The sequence below is a fragment of the Pogona vitticeps genome, chromosome 7 (assembly GCF_051106095.1).
Source record: "Pogona vitticeps strain Pit_001003342236 chromosome 7, PviZW2.1, whole genome shotgun sequence".
Lineage (NCBI taxonomy): Eukaryota > Metazoa > Chordata > Lepidosauria > Squamata > Agamidae > Pogona > Pogona vitticeps.
Window position 1 is genome coordinate 29,593 of NC_135789.1, and position 13,873 is coordinate 43,465.

The following is a 13,873-nucleotide window of genomic DNA, read 5'->3' on the forward strand; positions in this document are numbered from 1 at the left end:
TCCCCGTCTTCAGATCAACGCTCAAAGTTTGTTGGGGGGGGGTTTGATACATTGGGTGTTCAGCGGGGCGGGGGGGGGGGGTGTTTCCATCTGACGAGCCCCTAGAAAAGTTTTCAACCACCTTGGCAGCCTTTTCTACACAACGTCAGGTCCTTTATTATCTTCCTTTAGTAGTCGCCTGCGGTAGTTTGGAAATCTAGGCTCTCTCTGATAAAACCTATCGTGGGGGACCTGTCTTACTCTACTGCAGTCCCCCCCCCCCAGTGGTTGCTCAGGAGGGTCTAATCTACTGTCTCCCCACCCACCCCATTCAAATAGCCAAACACCCCCCCTTTTTAATGGATCTTGTGCTCTGCAGAGGTTTCGGCTCAGTAATTTCCAGGGGTTAATGTTTTCCTCTTATTACTTATGCGTTGCTCACAGTGTTAAGCTGCAGCTTCGTTTAAAAGATTTCCTCTTGCCTGATAACAAGCTGCTATAATAACTCAACCGGAAAATGAAATTAAAGTGCAACAAAATGAATATGCATTTGTAAACAAAAATAGTGCTGCCTAAAAATACTGTACTCCAATTTTGACTTCTCTACTGAAACATCAATCACTGGTCAATCTTATTTTTCTTGAGCTGCGCTGACCAAATCTATTAAATAAATCGGGAACTTGGAATTTCTAATTTGGCCATTGTAAGTGTGCATTAAAAAAAAAAAAAACAGACAAAACAACAACTTATGCAACGTTGGCTTTATTTCAGGGAATCGAATGTTGCCTAAGGTATGTTCTCCCCCCCCCCCCAAAATCTCTTTCAGTGGGTGTGGCAAAAACAAACAAACAAAAAAATAGAAGACATTCCCAAACAGGAAAATAAAGCAGTGGATTTGTCTGTTCTAGGCATGTACTTAATAAACAAAAACTGGCAGCCACCCCTGCCTGTGTGTTCTGGATGGAAAAATTGTATGCAAGAAACATAATGCCTAGGTTTCAAAGTGAATGATACCAATTTTCATCCAACAGCAGAATGTTAATTCAATGCTCTTGTTTAATTCAATGTTACTCCTCTCGGTGGGTATTTGAACCCAGGCTTGCTGATTTATTAACGCGCTCTCTCTACTACAGCAAACTGGGTATTTTTGTTAACAATAATCATGACAGGAATAACGATGTTCTACAAATTTTTGGGTTAATGACTGATTTTAACTTTTAAATATTGTCTTTTAATGCTGTGAGTCGCCTTGGGTCCTATTTTTAGCAGGAAGACAGGGTAGAAAAACGTCAAATGAATAAAATCTTCATCGTCGTCTAAGTTGGAGGGCTATTTGTCAGGTTCTATGGATGAAGCAGATTTGTAGGAAGCGATCCGGTGAGACTAAATATTTTACTTTGCCTTAACAGGAGCATCGGAGACATGAGGAGGAGGTGCTTGCAGCTTCCTGGAGCCACTGAAAGTTCTTCTATGAACGTGTGGACGAGGAGCTTCCGTTTTCTCTATTAGTATTAGTGTTCTTATGCTTTATTTTCTTGTTCCCTGTCAAAAGAGAAAGAAACAAAATGCAAAGGAATGCTTTTCATGTTAATGTGCTTCTTAACGTTACTACGGCAAGCTTAGTTTTTTCTTTATTGGATGACAGGATGAAGGCAATCCCTTTGTGGGCTTTTCTTCAAGGATGCTTTGGTGTCTCTTCCTATATAGAGGAAGGTGTAGGCATTCTATAGCTGTCTTTTCGGCAGGGGAGTTGGTGCACGAGATTTAATTCTGTATTTTTCTTTATAGGATGACGGGATGAAGGAAATCCCTTCATAGACTTTCCTTCAGAGGCTATCCAAAACAGACAGGATACACTCTGCAAGTACTCACTAATCTTCACTTGGAGACAGTTGCTCATCATACATGAGAGTGGTCGTAAGACCAGATAGGCGGGATATAAAATAAATACACCCCTGCCTCTAGCCTTGGATCAGCATTGCTTCTGAAGAAGCCCGGGAGTCTGGCCTTCCGTGGGGGTGGGAGTTAATCATATACGGGCAGTGTATCATAAGGAGCCACTGTAGGCTCAAGAAGTACCCATTATTGTAGCTTAGTAATCAATCTAGATTGGCTAACACAGTGGTTCTTAACCTTTGTTACTCAGCGGGTGGAATTAAAAGCAGTAGAAATGAGCCACAACCCCAGGTCCCCTTGATGCTGAGAAGAAAAAGACGGCTCCCTCGCCTCTCCAGGGTGAAATAATAAAATCACAACACAAACAAACAGCCCAGAGTGGCCTTGGCTGCCAGATGGGCATTATATAAATCAAATAAATATATAATTAAATAAGTAATTAAATTAAAATATATAAAAGAAGGAAGCATGAAGAATTTCAAGTCGTTTAATGTGAGGGCGACGACTACTAGGCTGAGTCCTGCCCTGCATTTCCCATGGGGTTTGGAGGCAGAAAGAGGGAGGGAGGGAGGGAGGGAGGGAGGGAAATCCACCCAGACCCCCTTTAATCCTTTCCTTAAGGGCTAGCCTCATGGGTAGGAGACCAACCGTAACTCTGCACATGCCCAGAAACTTGGTGGCCTTTCCCACCTTGGATCAGATTCATCTCCTAAAGGACTACAAAGCCCATCATGGGGTGGGGGAGAAGGGTCCCAGCAGTCACCCCACCCTCCCCCACGGGCCTCCTTACCCACCCGCCGTCCCCGGTAGGAGCGGGGCACCGTCCACCGCAGGCCGGGTCTGCCACCGGCTTTGCAGCTGGAACAGCCTCTGGGTGCCGCAGGGGCAGGCCGGACAAATAATGGGGAGACACGGTAGGGAAGGAAAAGCGTGATGCACCGGCCTTTAGCGTCCCAGCGTCGCCATGGCAACGGGATAGAAGGGGCGGGCCCGGAGGACCTGGTCTCCGAGTGCAAAGGGCTAGAAGGTCCCCATGGTGACTTGCAGGAAGAGGCGGGCCCTGAGGACCTGCCCTCTGATTTCCATTGGCTGGGAGTGGCTCCATGGCGATGCGACAGGAAGAGCCGGGCCCGGAGGACCTGCCCTCTGATTTCAGAAGGCTAGAATGGCTCTAGGGCAACTTCCAGGAAGAGGCGGGCCCAGAGGACCTGCCCTGTGAGTTCTGAAAGCTAGAACGTCAGCATGAAAGGCCCTCTGAGTCCAAGCGTGCTAGACGGTGCCTCTACTCCCTTGGCCAGCCACTTCTCGGCTCCCTCTGCTGGCAGCCTCATGCCGGAGGACCCTAGCCATTTCAACCCCCCCCCCAGGCTTCCCGGCTGGGGGAATTAAAAGCGCGGCTCCTAAACGGCTCCTGATCTATGGGGGGGGGGGATATCCTGAGAGGGACCGAGGAGGAGGAGGAGGACGAGGTGGAGGTGGAGGAAGAAAAGGAAGGGCGCCTCGCTCTCCCAGGGACTGGGGAGGAGGAAACCTCCTCGTGTCTTTTTTTCCTGGTTCGTCTCCCAAGGTTCAAGAGGACGACTGCAATTCAATGGACTTTCGGTGCTTGTCTATTTCACCTGCTTTTTATTAGTAACCCCCCTCCCCTTTTCTCCTTTATCAGCCACTTGTAAAGGTGGTTTTAGATATCTGTAATTTCTCATTTGAACTAAGTGTCCTTTCTTTAAATTAAAATATTTGTGTGCCTTAATAAGATTACTGCATGAAACGGTAATAAATAAATATAGTTATAAATGGTTATTATTGTTGTAGTTATTGTTATTGTTCTTATTATTATTATTATTATTATTGCTTTTTACCCTACTGTCCACGCTGTAACAGGTGGCAATTTATTTCTTTATTTCTTTATTCTATTTATACCCCGCCTATCTGGTCATTTCGACCACTCTAGGCGGCTGTTTAATTGGTACACTGTTTAATTGGAAAGGTACCAGATGTCTGTGCCTGGATCTTCTTTACTGTTGTCCACGTCCGGTAGCTAAAATAAGAGAAGAAAGTCATGGTCCAAAAGCCTTTTCCTGAAGTCTTAAAAATAGCACACACTCTCTCACAAAAGAGAATGCGGTGGGGGGGGGAATGAGAAGTTTCAGTTTTTTTGGCAACCCCTTTGCGCATTCAACCGGAAAATTACCCATGCGAGTTCAGATGTAAGACCAGCCGGCAATGAACATACTTTAAAGAACACACATTACTAGAATATTAAGAAACAGATTAATTTTATTTTTTTATTCAGTTTGTATCCTGCTCCCGTTAGTGTCACAGAACTAGTCAGCCAGGAGGGCTGGGCGCCAGAAGGGGTGGGGTGGGGTGGGGGAGGGTGCGAGGGCGGGCGGGGCAGCAATATGACTCGCTGGCCTGGGTGCGGGCGGGCCCCTCAGGTGCCTCAGGTAACCGCCAGGGAGCCTCTTCCGCCCCCTCCCATTTAGGGCGGGAAGGCGTCCCATTGGCCAGGATGGGGCGCCGGCGAGGCTGTGAGGGAGCCATTCGAGCGGCGCTGAGGCGGCAGCGGAAAGGTTTTCTGGCGGTGTTTTCTTCAGTCGGCTGGAAGCTCAGGTCAGGCCTCGGACTTGGGTGGGGGTGGGAAGGGGAAAAAGGAGAGGCCGAGCGTTTAAGCCGTTGCCCCGCCTTCATGGCTTTCTCAAGAGGGACGCCATAAGCTTGAACCCCCCCCCCCTCTCAGCTGGGACTCCGGTGTGGCGGGAAGGGGGCAAAGCGGAGGGAGGGAGGGAGGGAGGGGGCAGCGGCCCTCGAGCCAAAGCCTTTACGCGGTCCTGAGGGGAAGGGAAACGGGGCCTTCAACCCGAGGCCTTCCTCCCTCACTTTCCTTCTTCCCAAAGGGCTTCTTTTTAGGGAGGGAAGTAAGCGGAGGTTTCTGAAGGGGGCAGAGAGAGAGATAGGGGAAAGGATGTTTCTGATTCTGAGGTCGGAGGTTGAGAAAGAAACTGCAAAAGAGACAACCCCCCTCCCGAAAGGATGAGGAGCGGGAACCCTCAATGTCCATTTCTCGAGGCAACCTTCTGTGACTCGGCTTCTCCAGTTGCGTGTGTGAGAGAAGCATAGGAGGTACGGAGGCCTTCTCTAAAATGCTGCTTGCACCCCCACCACCGCGCCGCTTGCCCCCGGGGATGCCCTCCCCCCCCCATCTGCTCTTTGGCCCGAGGGAAGCTGCCAAGTCCCGTTAAGAACCCCTTTCTTCAGATAAATGTTTTGAGAATGGGGATGGGGTTGGCATAGCGTTTTCATAGCCAGGTGTTGCCTTAACACAGGAAATTAATAGTATGAAAAGCCCCCCCCCCCCTGGTGTTGCAGAATGTCGGTGCCAGTCCTACGAGGAGCCTGATCCTGCCAAACAAAGTCAGCCCCAAAAGAGAAGGGAGAAAAGAAGGCCTCTTGCTTGGTGACCTCCTTGCTGGAATGCTCCCTTTCTCAGACAATGACAAGTTCCCTCCCCCAAACTAGCTGTTTCATAATATTTTTGTAAACTTTTTGGACTCCCCTTTTGAGCCAAAAGGGTCACAGAAGTCCAATAAAGGAAAAAAATGTTGAAGACAATATTATCTCACTCAAGCCCCCCCCCACCTCAGGCAGAGACAGATGAATTAGATTTAAATTGAATTAATTAAAATCACAAGATGAATTGCTGCGAAACAGATTGACTCAAATCACTGGAGACCTGCACTGCCCAAAAGTGCTACAGGTTTTAATCCATAGGTCAAATTGAGGTCTTTGAAATATTGCACATATTAAGTGAAAATTTTCCAGATCTCTGTTTTTAAAAATACATCCTGAAGCCTAGGAGGAGGAGGAGGAGGAGAAAGGGCGCCTTGCTTTCCCAGGGACCAGGAAGAACGCCCTCCCGAAAGAGAAGGGGGGGATTCCACATCCCATTCTTCCAGGCAAGCTCCTATTACTTGGCTTCCCGTTAGAAATACACCCTCCCCTCTCTCTCTGTGGGTGTGAGTGACTGAGTAACTGAGAGAGAGAGAGAGGAAGTGGGGATGCTCTCCCCAAAATGTTGCTTTCACCTTGCTTGCTAAAAGGTGCCCAGGGGTGCCTTCCTTCTGCTTTCTGGCCTGAAGGAAGTTTGCAAGTTCCTTTAAGACTTTATTCTCCCAATAACTTTTGCAAATTAGTTGGGGGGGGATGGGACATTGTAACAGTAACTCCCTCATATGTATTTAAAAGTGGGGAAGGAATAGGGAAGGCTTATCCCCAAAAGCAGCTGCCCCCCACTTGCTAAGGTATGCCCAGGGAAGCCCCCTCACACTCTTTAGCCTGAGGGAAGTTGCTTTAAAAGTCCATTTCTTCAGAGATGTAGTTTTAGAAGAGGTAGTTGTGTTAAGTGAAGTTGTCCACAAAAGCTTACATCAAGTCTTTGTGTGCGACATTTTTCTTTTTTTTTTTATTTTCTTTATGTTTTGTTCAGAAACTTGTTTTGGGAATGGGGTTGGGGGGCATTGCATATTCAGGGCCAGATATTTCTTTTCAAGTTAACACTATTATAAAGTACACACACCCCATTGTTCTTGCAGGATGTTCACCTGCCAGTCATCTTCGTGCTAGTCATGTGAGGAGTCTGATCCTACCCAGGAGGCAAGGACAGCCGAAAAGAGGAGAAAGAAAAGGAATATCAGAACTATTCCTGGCTAGGTAACCTCCTTGATGGAAGCATCCTCTCTCCACAGATAGCAGGTATTGTCCTTGCACCCCCATTAGTTCTATACTAATCTCTCTGTGAGTCAGAGAGCCTTTTTGAGTCCCCTTTTCCTCCAAATGTGTAACAAAAGTCCAATAAAGAAAAAAAATTGAAGAAAATACTGTTCACAAAGCCCTATGACCTCTTCTCAAGTTGTGGTACAGTTAATTTCATTTAAATGGAATTGATTAAAAAGAAGATGGAAGTCACTACTAAAAAGATTCTGGACCATTGAACCATCCTTGAAATGCATATTTCCTACTTGTCTGGAGTTGGGGGATACACAGGAATTAGGCAAAATATAGTTGCAAAGATAGGTGAAGCCACATGCATGTGCACACACAAAAAGTGGTTTCATGATTCTCATTTGCTAGTGTGGAAATGAGATTCTCCTGTGAACTATGAAGCTTGCTCGGGAAACCCATCTCTTTCACCCTGACACAACTTACAGGACCATAGAAGACACACAGGCTATACATTTAATAAACAAGTAAGTAAGTAAACAAACAAGCAAACAAACAACTAAATAAATGAGGATTTTTTGGATACCTTCTGATAAACCCTAACCCTTAACAAGCCATGAGATTAAACACTTTGTGATGAAGTAGACAGCAGCCATCCCAAAGAGATGGACTCAGTGCAATGGCAGAGCATCTTTCCCTCCACCTTAACCCCAATCCATTCTGCACCTGTGTGTTGCTCCTTCCCCACATACCTGGCTTATCTAGGAATGTTTTCCCCAAGAGTTCAACCTTATACTGAGAAATATGCAGTGGAACCTTAACCCTGCTTTAAGCTGGCCCTCCCGCATATGCTCTGGCACTGTCCAGTCTACATAGAACACAGTTGATAAGGCGCCCGTCTTAGGATAGTCAGATCAAAATACAATAGAAATCTAGGTCAAAATACAATAATGAAGCACTTTATTCACCTTTTGGTGTGTGTTTGAACCTTGAAAAGAAAACACACTAGAAGGCAGGATGTTACACCACCCAAAGTAAGAAAGTAAGTGAACTGACTCCCTGCTATAGAAGATCTGCGTATTGTGAAGAAAAAGTGCTGTCATGTTTACGCAGTGGCTGCTCGCTCCTTATAAGTGGCCATCATCTTTTTGATCTCAGCAATGGCTTTCCCTGGGTTCAGCCCCTGTCAAAGGAGAACAAAGTGAGCAGATGAAAGTAGAACAACTATAGCATCTTTATTTACTCAAACCCAAGGCTGCAGCTGTAGCTCTTGGCGACCAACACCACCAGAAATCAAGACATCATCATTGCATGACTGAGATGAAGGGAAATTAAACTGGTTCAGAATCTCTAAAAGGATGCAAAGGCAGGAAGCAATTCTCCTTTGTGTCGAAGTGCAGAATTATATTTAGAGCTAGAAAGAGGACTCGTGAAACAGTCGTTTCATTTCTACAATAACCTCCTGGTCCAACGGAACAGCCTGCAGGTTTGTCACTCGAGCAACGTCTGTCCCTTCCAGATGTTGCTCTCTGCACTGCATCCAGCATATCCTTCTGAAATAGCCAACTAACAGCAGGTACTGTGGCCCCACAGCACACATAGCTAAAGGCTCTTCATGAAGTTGGGGCATCCAAGTGCCTCACCCCCTTGTCCCCTAGAGGAGAGGCAAAGGCCTCGCCTACCCAAATCATGCAATGAAAGGAAGGACAATCACCTTTGGGCAGGTCTGTGTGCAATTCATGATGGTGTGGCAGCGGTAAAGAGAGAAGGGGTCTTGCAGCTGTGCCAGGCGCTCCTCTGTGTAATCATCTCGGGAATCAATCATCCAGCGATAAGCCTGGAAGAAAAGAAATGGCATAGGAATCCTGCCTATCACAGGACACCAAGATGCCCAGAACAAGAACTCCCATATTTTATTGTCTTCTCTTAGATAGGTATCTCACTGCCATGGATTTTTTCTGCCATGACGTCTTCTGTCTCCACTCACTTTCTTTATCTAACGAACCACCTCGCCACACTCTACAATCATGGTGATCTAGTAGGAGCTGTTCCTCACCTACCACTGGTGTGCACAATGCAGCCTATGGCTCCCCTACGGCTTTCAGATGAGCTGCCTCCAAGCTGGAAATAAATGCCTGCTCCACCTTATCTTCCCAGCTATCCTTGATCAGTTCTCTCCTGCCTGGTTCCATGCTGCAGACCGGCAGCAGTGCCTTGACCTGGCCACCGTCCCCGTCCTTATCAAGTGACTGTGAGGGTTCCAAAGGAAGCCCACATCATGATAATTTCAGACGCATCAACAGCAATTGCTACCCGACTGAAGAGCGGCCTAGAGGGTTAGGAGCTCTCTCCACCGTCCTTTGCTACAGTGCTGCAGAAATCCACAAACCCCTTTGACACCCCTATTCCTCTTACCTGCATAAGCACAGCAGGGCCCAGGTACTTATCTCCATTCCACCAATAGCTGGGGCAACTTGTACTGCAACAGGCACAGAGAATGCATTCATACAGCCCATCCTGGGGAGGAAGACAATAAGCTGTCAGGAAAAGGAAAATAACCATGCCATTTCAAGTTGGTAGGGTTTGCAGGAGAAAGCCCCTAAAGAAACACCATCACCAACACCGCACCCAAAAACATGGGTCTGCAGATCAGTCAGGGACCAGAGAGGTCAGGGCCTAGTCCACGACTAGGAGACGTAGCACGTTAAACCGAAATGCTTTGCTCCTCAGCAAAGACACACAAGACACCAAGGGAGGAGACCCCCAAAAATAAAAGAGGCTCACAGCCCTTTTAGGCACGCGTTGCATGCTAGGTTTACTTTTTGCACATGTGCTTTTAGTACATGGAAACAAGGGAGCTCTGCTTACACCAGGTCCTGGGCTGAATCTCTGGAAACAACCTTGATGCAGCAGGGACCTCAGACACCTAGAAGCCTGGTATGCAGCCCAGGTGCAAAGCAGAATCCCTTGCTGTGACATGGGAGAGCCCAGAGTTTCAGCAAAGTTTCGCTGGAATGACTGCCAGAGATGGCAGTCTGTAGGAAAGGGGACACATGCAAGCATTGATGTATTCCAAAACATTGCAGTGAAAGCTCACACCAAAAGAATAGAAACAAAAGGAAAAATTATTAACTAGCTTTTCCCGATCTTCTATGGACTGGAGATACTGTTCTTTGCCTTGATTGGATTCATCTTTTTTCTTCAAATAAGGCTGGATAGCTTTGTACTGGGCATAGAAGTTGCTTAAGTCCTGAACGGGAGAAATGAGAGAAAGTGAATGCTGATGTAATATGTTGGATTACAGTAGCTGATATCTGAGGGAAAGACTTTAAAAGATATATCTACAAAGCCCTATCTCAGCCAACATCTCTCTGTTGAAAAGTCTTGAAGATTCCGTCATTGGTGATTACAGGATGTGGGGTAGTGTTTCCATGTGCATGAAAACGGACATTTGATGTATTAAATAATGTATGAACATTAAGAACTGTATCCACCTGGTGTTTAAGGAGAAAGGCTCCCCTGTATGTGAGGATATCTGTGTGCTCCCTTCTGCTATACTGCTTCATCACTAACACATATCTATAGCATAAATTGTCTAAAACATCTGTGTTCTCCTGTCTTCATAAGGACTCAAAGAGCAAGAGCTCACTGGCATTCTGGCTAGTCAAATACTGCCAATTTTTAGACCCTGCTGTCTTGTAGACCCACACAAATGAGTGGACATATCCTAGCTGCACCTATACACACACAACTCACAGTGGAGCCATGAACTGCACTCTAGAGGTGGTGCAAAGAGGAATCACAGGGCAACTGTATGAATGGAAATTAGAATATCCTAGGTATGTATCCAAGTAGTGAAGTAAATAAATTGTCACTCTAATAAAACAAGTTGCATTGCATTCCAATTGCAATTTTTTGGCCATAACAACTATATTCCAGAAGACATTGAAAACATGGTTAATACTTGTCCTTGTTACCCCATCAGCCCTTCTTTCACCATTGAAATATTTCCATGATTTCAGCAAACCAGCAGAAAACTGAAGAAAAAGCTCCCCAATCTTGTCAATGGGCCACATGGATACTTACAGGGACAAGATCCTTCACCACATACATGTGGGGGAGAGGATAAATTTTGGTGACCTTGCTCAGGTCCGTATCGATCCTTTTCGTGCATGCCAAAGTATTGCCCCCACTAATGTTCATTGCACAGGAGCCACAAATCCCTGTGGGAAGAAGCCAGGTAATGGCGTGAGTGTCTCCCCTTCCCTGGTTCTACTCAGAAATTCCTCAGCAACGTCCTCGCCCTGTGTGCAACCCAGTCTGCACAGAGAACCCCCAAGCCTCCCACTTGCCTCAAGGGCAGTTTTAGTCAAACTTGGCTTGGAAGGAACGTTAAGGACGAGACAGAGCGTCCGACTCATGGCAATTGAAACAGGTGGTGCATCATCCTTCAGCTTCCCCACAATCCCTGCCGTGCCTATGGTGCACACAAGGAGCGCACCATTATAGCCATTAAACTTAGTTCCATTATATGTCCACTGACCAATGTAAGGAAAAAATTAAGCCATTACAGTGGGGTCTTGACTTAAGAACGGCTCGAGTTAAGAACATTTTGACTTAAGAACCACTCTCATAGGAAAATATTGACTTGACTTACATACTTAGATTTGAGTTACGAACTTAAAAAAACCCACGTGGGAGGCAGGGAAAGTGCAAAATTTGAACTTTCAGTTAACTGTTGGCCAGTGAAAAGGGTGCCTGTCTGCTTCCTCACTCCTCCCAGCGTTTAGAGAGTGGATTGGGAGACAGTCTTCAGACTGCCTGGTACTTGTACTGCCTGGACTGTATTTTCCCTGCCTTCCCTGAACCTTTCTTGACCTAAGAAAAAAAAGAAACAAAATATCCCCCTCTAGTGGTCGAAGGCAGAATAGCAGCTTCCCATTAGTTTCTATGGACGGAAAAGAGCAGATACGGATCAAATGGTTCTCAATGCATTCCTATGGGAAATGCAGATTTGACCTGACAACTTTTTGACTTGAGAACCACCTTCCAATACGGATTAAGTTCTCAAGTCAAGACCCCACTGTAAATTCTGGTCAATATACAAGACTAATATTAGCTGAAACCTCTTCAAAACTTTTTTTGTAACTGTTCCACTGAAAATAATGACATGCCACAAAACTGAAAATGCAACTACAGGTATAATATGTTGGCTTTCTAGTCTGGCCTTGCCTCAGCCACAAGAGTCTGTGTGTGACTGTTGCAAGTCAACAGAAATGTTGCTACTGAAAGTGGACTATCAAAGGCAGTCCTTGGAGTGAAATGAAACGCAAAACCAAACAGCCTTAGAATGGACCCGTTCTGGCAAAATTCTCACCCTGTTGAACCTGCTGCCTGCCTGAGTCTGTGGCTTCTCAGAACACCAGCCCAAATGACAAGCACATTTACCTTCTCTGCAGGACCGGCGGAAGGTCAGGGTGGAGTCCATTTCATTCTTAATCTTGATGAGGGCATCAAGGACCATCGGTCCACATCTACCATGTTTCCCCAAAAATAAGACAAGGTCTTCTATTAATTTCTGCCGCCTTCTTTCTACAGCATCTTCCTCCCTGCCACCTCCCGGAAGAAGGGAGCCCTACTTACTCTCGCCTGCACATTCACTCACTTGTTTAAGTCTATTTCGTACGTCTGCATGTGAGGTTTCTCCCCGGGGTTGTCCGGGTTCCAACGGTACACGGCGAACCTCTTGATGCGCCCAGACGCCTCGCGGGCAGGAGCGGCGGCGGCGGCGAGGTGGGCCGACCTCCGGCAGGCCTGCACCGGGAAGGGGGAGAGGAAGAAAAGGGCAGCCGGTGAAGCCTTCCCGCCGCCTCGGGCTCCGGCATATCCGAGCCAAGGGGGAGAGAAAGGGAGCCGAGGACGACCAGGGCCCTTCCTCCTCCTCCTCCATCATCCCTTCCTGGGCTCTCCCTTTCCGGCCGACTCGGCCCAGCGAGCGAGAGACCATCCCGGCCACTTCACACGCGCGGCCCACTTGCCCTCAAGCCGCGCTGCCCAAGCGGGGGAACCGGCATCCGGACGTGGGCCCGGGGCGGGCGGAGGAGGCAGGCAGGCGGCCGGCCCTCCCTCCCTCCCTCCCTCCCCCCCCCGCTACCGAATGAGCCGGAGGCCACCTTCCCGCCCGGGGTGCTCGGGGGAGGGGGGGACGCTGCGCGGCGGCACCCAAGCGGGTCTCCGGAAGCGCAGCCCGCTGGGAGGCCCGCCGCCCCACCTGGAGGAGCCGAAGCAGGGCCGGGCCGCCCCCGTCGCGGCCAAAAGTCCTGATCGCCGCCATCCCCGCCCCTCCGGTCACAACAGACGCCGCCATCTTGCGCCCTTGACAGTGGCCTGGAAGCGACTTCCGGCGAGGAAGGAACGGAAGCGTCGGGGCGTCCCGCCCCTGCCGCCATATTGGTTGAGGCGAGGAAGCGCACGTACGACCCTCTGCGTGCGCATGCGCTCCCCCAATCACGCTCCCGCCGAGCCGCGGCGTTCCCCCGCCTTGCTCGCGGACCGAGCGCTTGGGTCAAAGGTCACCGGGTGACGTTTCTTCATTTACGAAATGCGGGGCTTTCGACCAAGAAAATATTCTGAGGGTTGCGTGCTCGCCTTGCGTGCTTCCTGGGAAGGCTCTGCGTTCGTTTTCTAATTAATACATTAAATGGGTCCCAGTGTCTTTTTTAATACTACGTCTCCGAAGTGGTTGAGCGGCCTCTCTGCCCAAAGTTCGGGGTGCCTGTCGCCGGGGGGGGGGGCGAGAACGAGCCGGCCCTCCTTCTCTTTGCCCACGAGAGCGGGCGGCCGGCTCCTCTCTCGCCTGCCCCCCCCGGGCACCCCACACGTCGCCCCACAAAAGGCATCCAGGGCGGCGAGGGCCTCCCGGATGATGGATGCGTGTTCTAGGCACCGGGGGGTTCGGGGGGGGGAGGGAGAGGCGGCTCCTTCGGGCTTCTTTTCCCGTCCCTTTTGCCGAGCGTCGGCCCTCGTTCCCCTCCGGCCGGGTCTTGAGAGAGGGCCTGCGGGTGGAGGGGGGCCGCCGGTCCCCGTGGTTTGCCCCCTAGCCTTCGGGGACGCCGCTTCCCCTCCCCGCCCGCGTTGGAGCCCCGGGCAGAGGCTGCCCCCCCCCGAGCCCCACCCCCACTCCCGGGGGCAGGAGCGCCTCCTTCCTTGACCGGCGCAGACCGAAGACTCCTCAGGGAGGGAGGGAGGGGCCGGCGGTGGGGCGGGGCCAGGGAGAGAG

At 49.0% G+C, this 13,873-nt stretch overlaps 1 protein-coding gene and 1 long non-coding RNA gene across 2 annotated transcripts; one reads left to right on the forward strand and one right to left on the reverse strand.

Annotated features, from left to right (window-relative positions):
* Positions 1-4,237: 4,237 nt before the first annotated feature.
* On the forward strand, positions 4,238-7,450 carry LOC144584094 (uncharacterized). Its single transcript, XR_013538139.1, has 2 exons — positions 4,238-4,488; positions 6,468-7,450. It is a non-coding gene; the product is annotated as an uncharacterized LOC144584094 (long non-coding RNA).
* SDHB (succinate dehydrogenase complex iron sulfur subunit B) lies at positions 7,093-13,017 on the reverse strand. The gene is made up of 8 exons (XM_078379466.1): positions 12,866-13,017; positions 12,260-12,408; positions 12,043-12,128; positions 10,681-10,817; positions 9,728-9,844; positions 9,010-9,111; positions 8,309-8,431; positions 7,093-7,777 (listed from the first exon to the last, which is right to left on the reverse strand). Exons 1-8 carry the CDS (start codon positions 12,959-12,961, stop codon positions 7,700-7,702), a joined length of 888 nt encoding a protein of 295 aa, XP_078235592.1. The 5' UTR covers positions 12,962-13,017; the 3' UTR covers positions 7,093-7,699.
* Positions 13,018-13,873: the final 856 nt, after the last annotated feature.

What these genes read in the sequence shown, in the direction of transcription:
- SDHB (XM_078379466.1), bottom strand. Translation starts at nt 12,961, where the DNA reads ATGGCGGCGTCTGTTGTGACCGGAGGGGCGGGGATGGCGGCGATCAGG. An exon ending in TGGTGAAGGATCTTGTCCCT is followed by an intron (nt 9,845 to 10,680) that starts GTAAGTATCCAT and finishes TCTCCCGTTCAG; the next exon opens with GACTTAAGCAACTTCTATGC. An exon ending in TAGAAGATCGGGAAAAGCTA is followed by an intron (nt 9,112 to 9,727) that starts GTTAATAATTTT and finishes CTTCCTCCCCAG; the next exon opens with GATGGGCTGTATGAATGCAT.